The 18073-nt window shown below is 38.7% G+C and overlaps 2 protein-coding genes across 3 annotated transcripts in view; one reads left to right on the plus strand and one right to left on the minus strand.

Moving 5' to 3' along the window:
* JARID2 (jumonji, AT rich interactive domain 2) overlaps window positions 1–1440 on the plus strand; it is a 129169-nt gene extending 127729 nt beyond the window's left edge. The window contains exon 18 of the mRNA XM_009884162.1: window positions 450–1440. Coding sequence (XP_009882464.1) covers window positions 450–626 — 177 coding nt within the window. The 3' untranslated portion in view covers window positions 627–1440. The remainder of the gene's footprint in view (window positions 1–449) is intronic.
* Window positions 1441–3073: 1633 nt separating this feature from the next.
* Window positions 3074–18073, minus strand: part of DTNBP1 (dystrobrevin binding protein 1) — a 74017-nt gene continuing 59017 nt past the window's right edge. For both annotated transcript variants that reach the window (XM_009884163.1, XM_009884164.1), the window contains 3 exons: window positions 9532–9687; window positions 7475–7618; window positions 3074–3981 (listed from right to left, as the gene is read on the minus strand). In XM_009884163.1, coding sequence (XP_009882465.1) covers window positions 3734–3981; window positions 7475–7618; window positions 9532–9687 — 548 coding nt within the window. In that variant the 3' untranslated portion in view covers window positions 3074–3733. The remainder of the gene's footprint in view (window positions 3982–7474; window positions 7619–9531; window positions 9688–18073) is intronic.

Raw genomic sequence — 18073 nt, forward strand, 5'->3', positions numbered from 1 at the left:
TATTTTACTAAATAGTATATTATAGGCACTGTTACTGTGGATTTAAATTTCTGGCATTTATAACTTTGTTTGGCACATTTTAAGCTGTATCTAAAAAATTATTTGTGACCCTAGTGAAGTTAACCTTGAAGCCCAGCTGCTTTAGTCTTGCTTAGGGGCCAGAGCTCAGACATTTCTAGCTCTGCTGGTTACCATCTTTAAGTCTGGAGGGGTGAAACTTCAGCAAGGGCAGTGTTGGGACTACTACATAGTATTTTTTACAAAACTCCTCCTTGTCAATATGCAGTATATGAGCCAAGCTCCTGCATATGTTGTGAATATATAGATTTTTTTCCCCGCCCCTTAAGTGCTTTCAGTCAAAAAGGCAGCATTACAACTCTTTCCTTCAGAAGTGACTGGAGAAAGAGCAGATGCTAATTGGTGTTTTGTTTTTCCCAATTCATGAACAGGAGCAAATAATCAGTCTAGTCAATCAAATCTGTGGAAAAGTATCTGGTAAAAACGGCAGCATTGAGAACTGTATCAGCAAGCCTACACCAAAAAGAGGACCTCGTAAGAGAGCGACAGTTGACGTGCCATCATCTAGGCTTTCATCCTCCAGTTCATCCAAAAGTGCTTCAAGTTAATCCTGAAGATGCCAACACTCTCATTTTGTCAATTTATATATATTTTTTGTAATTATTATACCATAGTTTGGAGTACTTGCTGTAGAATACAAGCTGTCTTTGCACTAGCTCTAAAGAAGATTTTCTTCTGGTTTTAGAGAACTAATTTTGTTTTAGCATTAAACTGTTGAATTTTTTTTTTTTTGTACTTAGAATAGATAGATACAGCAGTCTGATTTTTTTAAACTGCCGTATGTTCACTGTTTTAAAACCGGCAAGGGGCTGATAAAATATTAATTTGTATTGTCCCTATGGCTGAAAAAATAAAAAGCCTTTTTGGTAACTGAAAAAAGGCTTTTAACCCATTTTTTGAATAGGTTAAAGTTTGATGTGTTTTATAATTTGTTCTCCAGTCATGTGAGCAGATTTTTCTAGAGAGAAAAGGGATAGGAGACAAAAACTTGAAAGAAATTGCTTTACTTTGGCTGTCTTTTATTCTGTCACAGCAAGCTGAGTTTTGTAATTTTTTAAATTGGAGAATACACACTTTCTTTGGGAGGTTATGGCAGCTGAAGATGGACTTTGTTTCCTAACTGTAGGCAAAAGGAGGAGATTTGGAGTATGTTCTCTTTTACCAGCACATCACTATGCATCTGTTTTGAGGGGGAAAAATAAAAATTTAAAAAAAAAAAAAAAGGAGGAAAAAAGACTGCCTGCCTTGAGGAGTCATGTGAGGGAAAACTGTGCCTGATTTCATTAGGAAATCCATTCTGTTATTTTTTGGTGCTGTTGGCTACTTTATCAAAAACCCTTCAATAGCATCCTTTGAAAAAAAAAAAAAAGAAAAAAGAAAAAAGTGATTGAAGCCATAAGTGCTTCTTTTGTCATAGACGTGCAATCTTTCTAACATTCCATTTCCATTCCACTGCTGTTTTTCACACCTTTACACAGTCAAGCATTAATTTTTGTTTTGAATTTGTTTCATTATATGATCACATTTAGAGCCACTAGCAGGTCTGCATATTTCTTTTGAATGTGAAAATGCATTTGCTTTCATCTTGTCTATTTTTTCTCTTCATGTTGTAACAAAAAAAAAAAAAAATCACACCTTTTGTACATATGCCTGTAAATTTTTTTAAATACTTGAGCCTTTTCTTGGGGTGGGGGGAGGGATGGCGAAGAGACAAGATGAAGAAAAGCCTTACGTTTCACTTTCTTCATCGGTTGGATTGGATGCTTACAGGGTTTTTCTTGTAACATTTATAAGTGCTGCTTACATCACTGAACAACAACAAAAAATAATAATGGAGTAGCTGTTGCCCTTTTCTGGTTGTGTGTACAGTATGTGTGGAATAAAAAAGGGAAAATGTTTTCACAAACTGTTTTGTTTCGTAATTGAATTCAACAATACCGTAGCTACCCATATTGCACTGAGCTTGCCAGTGGTGACTGTCAGGAAAGTCCTATAATACAATTTGTTGGTTGTTGTTGCAGAAGACTGAACTGTTTTGGAATATTTAACAATAACATAAACAGAGTCAAGTGTTTTCAAATGTGGTTGTCTGGTTTTTATGGCCTTGCTGTGTACTTTTCCCTCTTGACAGTAAACTTCTGACTATGGCTTACAGTTTGACATTTAATTTATTAGCGCTGCTCTGCTCTCTTTCCTTGTAAGGAAAGACTTCATGTTGTTTATTGCCAGTTTTTTGTTTACTTTCCAGGTTTGTACTACGAGGTTTAATAAAAAAACAAAACTTTTTTGGACATTTTGTCTGTCTTCTGGAAAGTGAGTGAGTAAAGTAAGCTCCTTCAAGCAAAACTTCTTTCAACGGATGCCTGATTAAATAGTAAATATCTAATTGTAGGTAGTGAGCTTTTTGCTTTCATTTCCCAGAGAGGGGTCAGGAAACCCTTTGTCAGGTAACAGGAGATAGAGGGACTCCTTAAGGAAACTGGCCACCTCCCAGCTAGCAAGCAGCAGGCGATGCATCATTCCGGGCTGTTAGCTGTGTCAGGGCAGGTCTTTGGAAGGTATCTACGTCACAGCTCCTCCTTTTACTTACGCTATTTCTGATTACATTCCTTCCCTCTGTGCATGAAGAGCAGGAGCCAGGAGCCTTCTCAAAGGAGAGCAGATCCCTGCAAATAGAGCGTGAGACTTGACAAGAAACAGGTGTTAGACATGTTCAGACCTCAAGTTTAGAGAGAAAAATGACCGCAGAAAAAAATGGCAGTAAGATGTTGAGGACCTCAGGTCCTAAAATTTATAAAATGTACACACTTTATAATTAATTCAGGTTTATTTCCCTCAAATTGCTGGCTTGCATCAGTGTAGTCAAACAGATGTTACCATGGAAAAGTAAATTACACTGGTGCTCAGTATAAATAACCATTCTTTTCTGATTGCTGAATTAGTCTCCTCTGTTCACTGTCATGAATAAAATATTTGGGTAATCAAGTAAAAGACATGGTTGGGATAGAAATACTTTATTTTATCTCAAAAGAGGAGTAAGTTTATACAATGCTAAGATACCTGCTCCACGAGGAGTGTAACATTTCAATATGCATCTCTCCTCCTTTTCAGTTTCTTTTTTTTTTCCTTAACACCTATGATAACTAAGTTGGTCCTGAATAAGAAGTGTGAGAGTAGACACTGCTGCTTTAGTAGACAAAGGCAGTAGGCAGACAGTAGGTAGTAAAGAGTAGAAAATAACTTTTCATTGTGGTTTGGATCCTAAATCTTCAGTTGCAGCAGCTGAAAACATGCAAGGAACAATTTGGGTTCAGTTTTACACATCAATTCTTCAGTATTTCCAATCAGCCATTTAGAGGTTAGTGGTCAAAGTAACTTGTATCTTTCCCCTTTAATTCTCTTATACATAGTATATACAACAGTTTTACTGCTCTCCTGAGCCCCAAGACTACTGTTAAAGTGTGTGTGCTTTAGGCATATTTTTTTTTTTTTTAAAAACCAACCTCCACATGACTGGCAATTTTGTAAAAAGGCGGCATTACTAAGTAAAAAGATCTGACTGTTACGCTTGGTTAGCAAATCCTTACACAGGCAAGCTCTTCATTCACGTGTTCATTCATTCAGAAGTCATTCTTAAAGGATATGGTTTTAAGATTCAAATAGTTTGAGAGTCACTTTCATCACTAACATCTGAAGCACCCTTTCTTTCAGTTACAGCAGCAAGAGCAGTGTCCACTTGGACTTCCTCTTCATCAGACTGAATAACTGGAGACTCTCCTTCACTTGCGTCTTGGCTGGCAGAATCCGTACAGGTTGATGAGAGCGAAGACAGTTTCTGTCGTAATTCAGACTGGCTCGGAACCTGAAGACTTATCTCATTCACGTAGGTGTTGGAGTCGGGCCCTTATAGTTGGAAAAAGAACAACAACAAAAATCAAGCTGTGGCTCAGCAAGTGAATTGAGAAGTCAGTGTATGAACTGAGCTCAACGTTGGTTAATGAGTTTCACTCAGGCTGTTTTGCAAAAGAAGCAAAACACCACAAAAAAAACCCCACAACCTCCCAAAACACAAAGCTGCCTTTTGGCTTTTCTGAAGTTGATTTCAAATACAGGCCACAGGCTGGTTTTAATCTGTTTCTGATGGTGTGTGTGTTTTTGGCTCGTTCTAGTATTGCTAACGCTTGAGATCAAATGAGGTAAGATTCCAAGAGTATGAAGTCCTGACTCTGTTAAGAGACGTAGCTGATGTCCAGTTTGCCTGTTAGCCAAGACCACTTAATCCTCCTAACTTTGACTTCGATAAAGTCCATTCAGACCTCAGCACATGTTGAGAATAATCACCAACAGGAAAATCCTCCAGACAAACTCTGTCCAACAGAAAGACACAAATAAACCTGGGTGAAGTTAAAAAAAGAAAAAAACAACAACCAGTGGAGAAGTAATAATAGTGATCTCCAATTCTGACTAAAAATCAAGGTGCCAAAGCAAAACAAATTCTTGCCAAACAGCATGAAAGAATTTCTGTGGTAAAGCTGTGCCATAGCTCATGTGCACAGGAATGGGATTTTAAGACTATGCTTCCTCCATATCCTATGCAAAAAGACTTCTAAGCACGTTCGGTATAATGGTGTTTGCTTCCAGTTTGAGAGTTCATATTTCAAAATTATCTTGGATCTTCTTCTCTGGACACTTCCTGGCAGTAAATAAGAAGGAAAAATAGGGAAACGTCTAAACAATTCTTTCTATGTAATCTGCCAAATAAAACCATTTTTTTTCCTTCCCTGCACTACCTAAGAAGGGTTTTTCCATAGTCGGGGCACCCAGCTTTAGCACTGGGTAACCTTAGTGAGCAGATACTCTTCAAAATCCTGTGGGTTTTTATATAAAAAGGTTTCAAGAGGGTCGGAGGGAAATGAGCTAATAGCTACACCTTAACTTTGCTAAGACTGTTTGCAGAGTAGTTCACACTACATTGCCCTATGACCGGTCCCCATAGTCTTACCAAGTATCCGAGTTAAATGGTAACAAGAAAAGAGTCATAACAGCACCTGGAGGCCACAGAAGCTTGTTGTACTAGACCCTGTAAGATACACTAGCTTCTTGCCCTAACTAGCTGCAACCTTAAATTCTGGACTTAAACTTTGACAGTAAGTAGCCCTGTATGTTTGAATTTCTCTGAGACCCAGGAACTCCAGAGGAAAACACGCCCTCAGCAGGTCTCCCAGTTTAAACACAAGTTGATAAACTTCCGGTACAACATTCACAACTCTGACAGCCAACCAACCTGCCTGGACTGAAAACACTCTGCCACTCCAACCAACAGTGTCAGTCCAGGGTGTCTAGCAGGTCTACTGAGTTGCCTCCTCAGGTAGTGCAGGAGCACACATGACACCAGGAAGATGTTTCTAAAGAGACCTGTCTTTATGCTGTGCACACCAGCATGCATTAGATTAATCTATGCAACACACACAGAGGAGGAGTTTTCTGGAGCTGCAGAGTCGAGTAAATTTTTCAGTTCAACTTATCAACTAACATGAAATTTTGCAAACCCCCATAAGCTGGCAACATTACAGCAAGACAAATTTTAAAATGTTTTAATGTCTTGAGCTGATTTGCATTTTTAGCAGTTACTAAAATAACTTACCTGCATTCTGTGGTGTTCAGTAAAACTGTAAAACAAATCTTCCCCTGACCAACCCTGTTCTTCACTGACAGCAAAACGAAGAGTTATCTTTAAGCCATCTCATTTTTCTGAGAATGAAGACTATTGTGTATTTGGCTTGATACTAGGGTGCAAGGTCCTTAAAGCAAGCACAAAAATCCCTTCTAATTCAGAGGGGAAAAAATTGTCTGGGACCACGACAGTAAGATTGACAAGACTGTTACACTGTAGTAGCAGTAAGTCTTGCTGCAAGCCTATCCCACCTCTGCATTAAGGTTACAGCGCTGGAACACTGCAGCACTGGTACATTATATTTCAGTGTATGGGCATATACTTAATAAATATATATAGACTATACATACACACTGTAATACTTACATTACAGCACAAAATAAACAATATAGTTTTCTCAAAGGCTAATAAGTTTTACATCTGTTTAGGAAAAAGCAACCACACCTAGTAGTTTCTATGCTTCCTTAGATAATCCAGTAACACTGTTTGTTGTTAAGCCACAAAGCTGCTTGGTACAACATCTGCCAAAGACCCAGCAAGGGGAAAACAGTCCTAGATTCTGTAATTACTTGCATGCTCAAAGAATGATCAACTTTAATAATGCATGAATTGGATGCCTATCCAAAACCATGGATCTGAATTTAGTTTTTGCACTAAAACATGAAAACCTGTAGCAGTCAAGTGTGCCTTGACTACTTCTTACCATCAGCCTTTCATGTTCACAGCAGGTAATAATCACCTTTGCATAGGGAGGAAGAAAATCACCCCAGGATATTATTAACATTTTTCTTTACATATCCCAAAATATAGGATAGAATTCAAAGTACACTATTTCTTCACTCTAAGTAGTGTTATACAAATATTTCAACCTGTATTTTCGAAATAAATCTAAGTACGTTTAAAGGAGCTTCATCATCTCCTCCAAGAAAACTTGTTTTGGCTCTTGGGAAAAGGATTTTAGCACTGAAATAAGTTTTTGATTAAGAAAGCACACTTCCCTCATGGATAAAGTATCCAGTATTACTAAGTCCCTGCTTTAAGCAGATCTCTCACCATGCTGCAACTTGCCAAAACATAAATCTGGTTTTGTTCATCAGAACACGTAAACAAAATTTTGGATTAAGATTAATTTAATCCAATTTAACTAACATTACTAGCAGTAAGAAGGCTACACGAAAGAGCTGCAGTATCAGAATCACTATTTAGAAGCTTTCAGAACATTGTCATGTTTTATAACATGAACTGCTATGTTGAACCATGTCTCTGAATCTCTCTCACCGAAGATCTTCCACTATACAACTGGTCTGAATCTACTTCAAAATGCCAACATTCTGGACAAATCTTAAGAAAGCAGTCTTAAAAATAAAAACCAAACTACTGCAAACTTTCTGTTTATGTTTGTTAAAATGGCCTCTATGAACTTCATATAGAGAAAAATGCACCTTAAACGCAGTACACATCACCTATCTATACCGTGATAAATGTAACATGAAGCTGGAGTAACTAGATGAAAAAAGAGACAATCCAGAAGTATCTAGTAGTTTTGCAGCAAGCCCTCTTACACTGCAACTAAATGTTAATGCTTTGAAAACCACTAATGAAACATATTCAATCTACATAAAGTGTAACATTTTATGAGATAACATAATCCATTACAAGTTAGAGCAATTTCGGTGCTTTATCACTTTGCCTCTAAGCACGCTGTCATTACTAGTATCATACCCAGCATGGGAGAAAGCATATTATTGTCTTCGCCTCCTGAGTTTAAAAAGACATCAAGTGCTTCTTGGTCAGACATGTCCATTAGGTCCATCTGTTCCAGCATGTCCACATTCACCTCCATGGAAGACATACTTCCAATCGGTTCTGTAGTAAAAACAGTGCAATGAGCAAACCGACAGTCAGCTACGTGATGTTATTACCTATAAAGGCTTCAATAGCTGCTATAATTGTATGCATTAGTAGTAATTAAACCAGATATAGAAGGAGCATACCCACAGGAGCTGCTCAGCAGCAATCTCAGCCCAAATCCAAGCGTACTCTGTGCAATCTTTGTTGTGAAACTGATGTCCATTACCGTTTTTGTAAAACAAAACATTTTTAGCAACAATATTTATAGCAACAGCATTGTCAGAAATAGGCTAGGATGGGGCCCAGGGGCAAAGATTGAAACTTTCCATTTTGCAGCACTCCAATTCTCTCAACTAAAAGTCTTTTTAGTGACAAGCAAACCCATTTAAGCACACAATCACTAAATGTCAATATCTAAGGGATGTGGAAATTCAGAAATAAGGATTAATGTTAACAGAGAGCAGCCATTCTCCTCCCTCATTCAGTCAGTCTAATAAATGGCAGTACTGTGTAAAACCTAGGCTGATGCCCGCTATCTTCTCTCAGTGTGGGGTTTTCACACTATTAACTACCCCAGCAAATTACTCATTATTGTCAATATAATATTGACAATTTGCAAGGGAATTAAATACTTGGATGAACATCATCTTCCTTGAACAATAAAACATGCAAACACAGAACAAGTTCAGGGGTACTCAGATTTAAGTCCAGTTGCCACATACATAACATCAAGTATTACAATGAACAGTTCAATGCTTTATCTAAATTTAACAATTACACTATTAAAAGCCTTCATATGTGAACTGAGATGAAATCCTATATTTTTTTTTTTTTCCCAAATAAGCCATAGCTCTGTAGTTTTACATGTGCTGCAGGATCAAGTCTTTCATTAAAACAGTTTCTTTGATATACACAGGTTCTGCATTACACTGCAAAGCTGAAGGTCAGAAAGTGAGGTACCCCAACCCTCTAACAGAGCCGTGTGTTCAGTACCAGCCAGTAGTGACAATGTCCACTTGTAGTGTAAGTGGACTACACATATGCAGAAAGCAGGAGAGCCAAACTCAATTCCTTCCTAGACCAAAGGAATTTAGAGTTACATATTCCACTTCTCAGAAGGCTGTCCTAGCAACCGATCTAGAGCATCTTGCAGACGAGCGTTTATAGCCTTCATGCAGAGAAATGGAAGTCTTGGATTGTATTCCCTGCTCTGACATTACAAAAGACAGCAGAACTGGTCCTGGAGAAGGCACAGAATCTCTACATGTTTTTCTGCCACGAGTGACGTAATCGCCCGCTTGCTTTCTTTCTGGTTCTACAATCCCAGCATTTCGGCCCAACAGATGGGTACCTCCCACACAGAAGTGTCTGTAGTCTATGGCATCCTTGTACTTTAACTAGTCATGAGATGCCAGACTTGACTCATCTCACAATAAGGAGAGAGCTTAATCTGATCTCCCATGTCCTAATCACATAATCTGTATATTACATAGACAATGGAAATATCTACCACCTGGCAACTGTTTTGAAATACAATACTGCGCATTTGTCTGCAGTTTTAAAATTTTTCTGAGGCACCTCCTGCCAGGTGAGGTGCCCAGGCTTTGGACCTCCATTGGACAGAAGCTTTATAGATATGGATGCACTCTTCAACTGCAGAGAAAAGTGCTGTTCCTGATGTACTGCAGTGCTTTGCTTCTCCTCAGATAACGAGCAGAGAGTTTGACTGATTTTTTAAGGTGTCTAGTTCCCCTGGAACCCAAAGTTCATTTAAAGAGCTTATCTGAAGTTTCAATTCCACCAAGGAAGAATTTAGACACTGCAATGCTTCGTCTGTAAGCATTAAAACCGTTGCTGACTCTGACCCCTCAACAATGTTCTCCAAATTGTGAGTTTCTGAATTACACAGAAGGTATTTTAAAACTTGCCTCGCCTCTCTGCTATCTGCAAGTATCCTGTAGACAGGTATTGCTCCATGTCCTGCTGGAAGGCTTCTTCAAAGAACTTCTGACGTTCCTTTAGCTTCATCTGCTGGGTGTGCTCCATATCCAAAACCTTCTGTGCATGTTCAGCATCTAGCTCAGCTGAGCGTAAAACAAACAAACAAATAAAATATTGCATGTATATCCCCCTGACTCTCAGAACTCAAAAGCTACTGAACCAGTTTAACACTGACAGACTGGTACCACAGGCTGTTATAAAAGAAGGCTTCTGCACTTTGCAACTATATTTTGAAACTGACAGGATAAGAATACTATATTAGGCAGCACAACCTTCACATTAAAGTGACATCATAACTATTTATCTTGAGACAAGATGCAGATTTCTTGAACTGTATAAACAGGAACACCTGAAAGCACTGTCCATCAATAACCAGAATTTCACAATTCTGCCAAAAAACGTTATCAGATAGCGATGCTTCTGCTATCATATGTACCTAATACACACAAAAGTAATACTCTTAATTTGAGTGTTGCAGCACATTTCCACCACAATACAAGTGGAGAGATATATACATACGTATGCCTATATGTACTTACATATAAATACACGTACATACGTGTGTGTACACACGTGCATGTGAGACACTGTTTTTGTCAGCCTCCAGACAGACTGCAAAAATACTTTGAAGAATATCCTACATGCAGTGTAGGTATGTATCCACAGAAGCTGTGAAGGCAGCCTGAGTCGACAGGAGGTAGGTAAACAATACTGTTTTCAATGACACCACACAGTCATTAACGTCAATATACAGGGTCTTCTCTGTATACGGCAGCAAAGAATGTGCCAGATGATGAGGAGGATATTGACACCAAAAAAGCAGAGCCAGCTCCCATGAATTACTCATACGACACCAAGCAGAAAGGGCCAGCTTGTATAGCTTGTACAGACATACAGTGACAACTGAATTTGCTTATACTTATCTATGCTGCATCTCTAGAACTTCCTTTTTCCTCCTACAGCGAAAGAAGTATTAGACTGAATATCATTATAAAAACTCCTTCCCTCCTGCTTTGCTCTACAGGAGTCAATAACTGGCCAGAGGATGTACAAAGAAAATAATTGTGCTGTTTATTGAAGAGAAACTGCTTCTAGAATAAAAAGATGTAGCTATTGAAGTACTAACTCTAGCCAGACAGCTATTAAGATATGGTTTAGAATATATAAACTGGAACCCTTCCTCTCAGAGTTCTCTGTCCATTTTTCTAAACCTGAGCTCTCTGCTTACAATAAGAACCAGAATTTGCTAGCTGAGCTGCTGATGGAAAGGAGGGGGGGCAGCGAGAAGAGCTGCTGGTCTGGGCTGTTCTACCCATTAAGGAAAGCTCCAACAAATACTGCTGGGTAAAAAAAGTCCAAGCTTCCACACACCAGACAGACACAGATAGATATGGCACCCACATGGATAAATGCTGAAAGGGGGTAAGGTTTTCTAGGACAAGCATCATGTCAGTCTTCCAGCAAAAATGTTAAGTTAATGGTATTTTACAATAAGGAAATTCATTAAAAGCATTTATCATCATGGAGACCATTATCCAAATGCAGAACATGTTTTATTAAACCAGGCGAAAACATCAGAGAGCAGTAATTCCCTCTGTTGCCTGCATCAAGGTCACAGATGATACACAGAAGCAACTGAGCTGTGATAGTTGCCAAAAGGAGCCATAAAACTGGACTGACACACCAAATATCCATTAAAACATCAGTAAATAAAAGGAAATTTTTTTCTTAAAGCAGATTTCAGTAGAACATCAGTGCATAATAAGGAAAGCATTTTCCTTTAAGTCAGCGCATCTTTATTGCCAATTACACTGTGGTGTAGGATGACTCCACGTTCCTTGAAGCAACTCCTTTACTCCCATCCTGAATGATGAGTGACTATTAATAACATTGTGTATGATGCAGAAATGATACTCAATTGTAATAATAAAAGCCAGCAGCTCTCACTGACAACAGAAATTTCCTGTCTTCCTCATAATATATTCTGACAGTTTTGCACTCTATATTGGTACTTCAGGATATTTTTAACCCCAGAACAGAGACAGTATCCAAACAACATATGAGACTGATACAACTTCTTTCTTAGCACTGGACCCTCCATTTTCTTCATTTTGCCCCATATGTCCTGTTAACTATTAAAATTGTCACTGGCCAAAGCTAAATGGTAACTGTTGCCTGCTGCGCTGAGATGTTCTAAAGAAACTCAAAATATGCTATCTGAAGAGTTGTCATAGGCTTGTTCTCCAAAGTCAGTTGCAGATAGTTAATATCAAGAACCTTGTTGCATGATTTCATGCTCTGCCAGGTATAATAAAAGTCGCAAAGCCAAACTGCTACATTTGGGGTTTCTGTTTGTTGTCAGAAATGCTAAGGATGGCTAGATGAAGCTAATGGTCAAACCTGAAACAACAGAGAAAGGGGTATATTGTTTCTTTTACAAAGCCATTCAGACTTATGTTTTCTATAACCCAAATGTAGTTTTTACATGTTTATAAAACTCAATAGAGCCAGCACCAAAGGAGTTCTAAGACAAACAAAACTACCATCCATATACCATCATACACTGTTGATGTCCACATCTGAATTATTCCCAGAATGCAAACCAGGACCTGACACACTTAAAATACTACCACATTTTTCTGTTTACCATAAAATTGTACCTTTGAATTAGTAACTGCATCTATTTCTCAGTCACACTGCCGTGCACAGACAGACTACACAGAAAATGCTAATTCACAATTAGATGCAGACTTACAGGAGTTGCCACAATAACCCAAATAAAAGCCAACTTGAATTCTACACCGACTATGACTTTCAAGAGAACAGAACTAAGAGGAAGCAAAATATTTCTTAAAAATCGGAAACTCAAGTGCTGACGTACAGTCTTCTGCACCATCCCCAGGAACAGCCCCATGGCCAACCCAGAACTCACCTCCCTCGCCGCCACAGCAGAACTTACAGCCTGCCTCCTCTGAAGCCCAAGCAAAGAGGCAGCGCTCATCCACAAAACTTCCATTTGCTACAAAACCTCATTTTCCCCCAACACTGTAGAATAACGCGCTCTCCCTGGCCTTGCCCTCCTCCTCACAAGCTGCCTACCTTTTGACCTGTTACAGCTGCTCATCGCAGCTGCTCCGCAGGCGTCAAAGCATGGAAGTGGGTTCTACCCCGGAACCAGCCACCCCAGCCTGAAGCAGCCTCCGGGAACGTGCAGCTCTACTGAGATGCTACACTGCCCTCGCCTCCCCTAGCCAGGTAAGGATTCAACAGAAAGTTTTCGGGGATCACTCTACTTCTCCAAACACTCAGCAGGAGAAAAAGCTGTAATTGCCATCTGCTTCTGCCCCTGTGGGTCCTGCCTGTATCAGCTAATGGGACCTGGAAAGCTGTAACAGCTAATTGCAGTCATTAAAAGGACTGCCCTTAAAGGTCAATGGGGAAAAAAAAAAAAAAAAAAAAAAAAAAAAAAAAAAAAAAAATTCGGTGTCCGGAATGCAGTCCTTAATGCACTGATTTTCCCTATAGGTGGTCATCCCCTCAGCCTTTTTTCTGGGAAAAAATTCACCATATAGCTGTACAAATAGGCCAAAGATTTAGAAATCAAGCTGCCATAGGAGTACAATATTGTTATTTGGTACAACATTTATGTTTTCACATCTTAATTTACATTTCTGATATCCTTTTGCAGTCAGAATGTGTGCTAACACACTGTGTTCATATTACAAGATTAGTTTATTAAAGCCAGGACCTCAAGATAAATTCTTTCTTAATGACTTTATTAAATATTTTTCATCTACAAATGTACTCTATTTCTAGGAAAACTTCCCCCTTGTATCTGAAGTGTTTGTAGTAGACACCAGCAGAATCCAAACTCCAAAGGAACGACTTACAATAGGTTATAACCATATACCTCAAGTATAAAGGACTCCTTTTTTTGTATCATTCATATGCCCGACTGACTCTTCCTACAAATTAAAATTCTGCCACAGTAGCTAAAGTTTCTATCCAAGCAGCAAGCTAAGTGACCATTTTATACTTTAATCTAAAACATTTTCCAGTTATACCCAGATCTCCTGAATAAGTATGGCTACAAAACCAAACCCCACATTAGAAGCACGACTAGTGAAAAAAAAGACTGACTGAAAACACTGGTTCTTGAGATTGCTGACACATCCCTTAAACCTAATGTGAAAGATGTTAAGTTGTCCAAACAGATTGGGTTTTGGTGCTTTCGCACTATTATACAATGAATTTACTTTCCCTCAATTAAATTATTATATTACTTCAGAGCTCTCATGTGAATTAGAATCTGTAAATGTATCTGGTTCTAAAGAGGGAAAGACAGAGTAATAAAAAAACCTGGAGTTTAGACTAAATGCCCTTCCCCTCCCGCCCCCGCTCAGTTCATCTAGTTTTTGTAGACTCATTCAACCAGACCATAAAACGTATGCAAGTATTCTTCTCAGGGATTTTTGCTTTCACTAAAGATATCACAGTTTCAAGCAGTCCTTCACCAAACTCACTCCAGGTTTCTGATGTTCCTCCTCTACTGGGGGGTCCAAAACTGGACACAGCATGTAGACATGCCGAGTAGGGGAGGATAATCCCTTCCCTTGATCTCCTGGCCACGTTCCTGTTCATCCAGCCCAGGATGTGGCCTCCCTTGCTGCCAGGTGTGCTGCTGGTTCATGCTCAGCTCGCTGCCCACTGCACCCCCAGGGTCTTTCTGCAGAGCTGCTGCACTGTCAGTCAGTCCCCAGCCTGTCTAGCTGCGAGATCTCCTCCTGCCCAGGTGCAGGGATTTGCTTTTGTAGCTGTTGAATTTCGTAATTTTCCTGCCATCCCACTCCTCCAGCCTCTCTAGGTCCCTCTGGATGGCAGCCCTGCTCTCACTGAATCGACAGATCCCCCATTTGGTGTCACCTGCAGAGTGCCCTCCATCACCTCCGCCAGGAAAGACCAGTCCGCTGCTTGTTATCACCCTCCAGGTAGAGTATGACCCATTAACTGCTACCCTCTAAGCAAACCAGTTATTTATCCATCTTGTTGCCCATCCATCCAGGCTGTAACATCGTAATTCGGCTACAAGAAGAGACTGTCAAAACCTATTAGTAAACTGGCTATTCACTAAACAACTGAAAGCCTTCAAAAATCAGAGCAATAAAAACAAACAAGGGAAGACAGCCAGCCAGCCAAGTGACTTTTCAAGTGCATTATAACTTAGCAACTTATGCTTGCAACTGCCTCATTATATACTCTTTTAAGTAAAAATATCAAAGCAAGACAAGACACCAGGGAGTGCTTCAAAGAATGCAGTTTTTCTCAAAAATGTTTAAATTATTCTTGACAGAATTTAGAATACATTTTGATAATATGAGGAGGAAGTTCAGAACACTCTTACTTTTTACTTTGCTGACAAGTGGGGAGAGACTCTTGGCAAAACTTGAAAAAAATTGTAAGATACAGGAATTAGGTGGACACAGTCTTTCTTCCAAACAGGAGTGAAAACAAGTGAAAACTACAAGATTTAATAGTCTTTAAATTCTGACTTAACAGTTTCTTTACAAAGTAATTTTTTTTAACCAAAGGTATATTCAAATAATTACAATCAAAAAAATTAAGTCCTGATTCACTACAACGTGAAAGCAGGACTTCACCAGACTTCAGTGACAAAAAGATCATCTCTGTTGTAAAAAATAGACATAGTTCCTAATGAGGTTTATTGTCTGACAACTCTCAAAAGCCTGCATTTTCATTGAGATGTTTACCAAAATTAAGATTATAAAAATTTTTATTAAAATATTTCTTAAAAAAAATCAGTCATTAAAAATGACTGTATGTATTCCTTGTTAATTTCTAACTAGTGTTTTTATAGATTGCATCAGAATAAGAAAGTTCTAATTAGCCCAGAAATAATCTAGTCAAAAGGAAAAGCAAAGGTTTTACCAGTGCAGAGAAATTATTTTTTTTTTTTTAAGTTGTCCAATAAGCAGTTTCAACAAGTTGGCATACCTTGCAAATTCCCTCTAAACAAACAAATTGCTTGCTTGAGACCCTTGAAAAATACAGAATAAGTCTAAATAAATATCCAATAAACTACTGAAAATAACTGCCTGCATATGCCAAGATTTTGGTTACTAAAGCAGCACCTGGAGGAAGAAGCAGCTTCCGACCAACTCGACAGGAAACACAGCTTAGAAAAAGATTTCCACATTAACTCAAAACTTTATCTGGCTACCAGGAAATCATCATAATTAAGAGATACTAAAAATATGCTCCACCAAACAGCCAATGCATGAACCGGGTTCTAAAAATGTAAATACATCCAGGATTAAGAAAAAATAATCACATGAACTTTATAATCATGTGCCTCACAGCATGCAAGAAGAATATTAGACCTTGACAGAATTAGGATCTTTCAGGTCAGTTAAACAAAAGGTTATTGCATTTACATTTGTTTTACTCCAACAGTTTTTTTCAATGCTCTCCTACTTTTTAAAGCCTTGTAAAGTATGATCAGACCTTTCTAAGGCAGACCAATGGCTTGCTACTGCAGAGGAGAATACACCAAGCTATGGTCAGACTGCACCCAGTTTGTGTTTCAGTTTTTAAACAGTTAGTACTGCCCACATTGTAATTAATTTAGGGGTTCAGACAAGCCTAGAGCATCCAAAGTTATATATATAAGCTTAAATCCTGCCTTGCCCGACTGTACTTTTTTGTAATAAAAAGAACAGAACATCCCACATAGCAGCCATATGGCACATCATATTCTTTTGATTGCTTTCACCTTTCTCTATTCTCTGCAAGCTTAAAAATACACTAGGTTGAGGACTCCTCTGCAAGGTGGTCCACAGCAGCATAATGGGCTACTGTTTTAGAACTAGATCTGCTGCAGTTCAGAAAAAGTAAGAAAGCTTTTGGCCATTTAATTTCTTATAAAAAACATCCTGAAACCTGAATGTGTTTGCCTACTTCTTGAATTTTTAAAATTAGGAGCAGACATATCTTCATGCCTGCAAATGTGATAATCAGGAACAATTTTAGAATCGCTTTAATTGGTTTTAACTACAGACAGAATCATCATGGCTATACCATCCTACAGCACATTAGTGGGTTTTTTCCACACTTGCTTCAGGATTCTCCTACCTTCAGATGTGCAAATGCATGTCTTGCAAAGGATGGTAATGTTACAGCAAAAGCTTTAGTGGGGAAAATTCTCTCCTCCATGCCCATACTTGACTACTTCTGGATTAACAACCTACAATCCACCATTTTCCAGTTTCCTGGTTCAATTTCATTTATGGCCCCAAGACCACTAAGTGACAATATCTGTCTTTTTAGAAGGCAGGATTTAGCAACATAAGTGGGATATATGAGTACCACAAACCCTCCTCAACGTGCACCAGGATGGGCTCTGTTAGGAAGGGGGTCTTCTAACTCCCCCATTACTCCTTTAGTCAGATTTCTACCCAAGTGAAAGAGAAGGAAAGGTGAGAAGGAAAGGATAACATTAAGCTGAACCTCCCTAGCACAGAAAGTTAAGTCCAAAATACGCAAACTGGCAAGCATCTGAGCTCACATGCTTGTTTCCTGCCTCCATATAAATCCACCATTTATGGTGTTGTAAGAACAACAATTCTGTTTGTAAGCTGCAAAGTATTCATTTTCACTATAAATAAACCTGACAATGTCACTGCATATGCAGGACATACAGGTTTATTTGTAAAGACAATCTGGCTTTAAAAATCTAGCCATACACTATAGAAAAATCCCACTATTATAGAAATTGTGCTTGCAAACAGTTCAAATGACTCAGCACTAGTCTACTGTCATGAAAAGTTGTATTTAATGCATGCAGTCTCCCATTACTGTTTTTTCTGTCTCACCTCAAAATACTCATTTTCAAATGGAAAAACTAATCAATAGCATATCTAAACCCAAAGTACTTAAAATAGAAACCACGGCATTGCGGTATTCTAATTCAGGTTTGTGCAAGTCCATGAAACTGTACCAAACAAGATTAATAACATCCCATCATCCGAATACAAATTGATCTATTGAACAACTGAATTACTATTTTCCATTCCAAAAAGATAACCACCTTTGCTTTGGAACTGGGAGGCTCTCAAAGACAGGCAAACGGCTTCTGCTCCTACAAGAACAGTGCTAAACCTAACCTTTGCACAACTCTGAGATACTTGCCTTCTAGATCAAATTATGTGCATGTGTAGATACATAAATAAATTATGAGATACTGTTTCACTGTCACAACACATTGTGTATATGTTGAAAATATGGGTTCCACAACATGGCAAGTAAGTCAGCAGGTATCAGCTTTTACTTGTCCTTAAGAATAACACTAAGCCCCGAACTCATGTTTTGGTGAAACTGTTCTTCACCCACGCTATAACCATCTTCAAATACTAGCAGAACGATACCGTTCAGGGCGTACCTAAATCTTGCCTC

The sequence above is a fragment of the Charadrius vociferus genome, unplaced genomic scaffold, assembly GCF_000708025.1.
Source record: "Charadrius vociferus isolate BGI_N301 unplaced genomic scaffold, ASM70802v2 scaffold444, whole genome shotgun sequence".
Lineage (NCBI taxonomy): Eukaryota > Metazoa > Chordata > Aves > Charadriiformes > Charadriidae > Charadrius > Charadrius vociferus.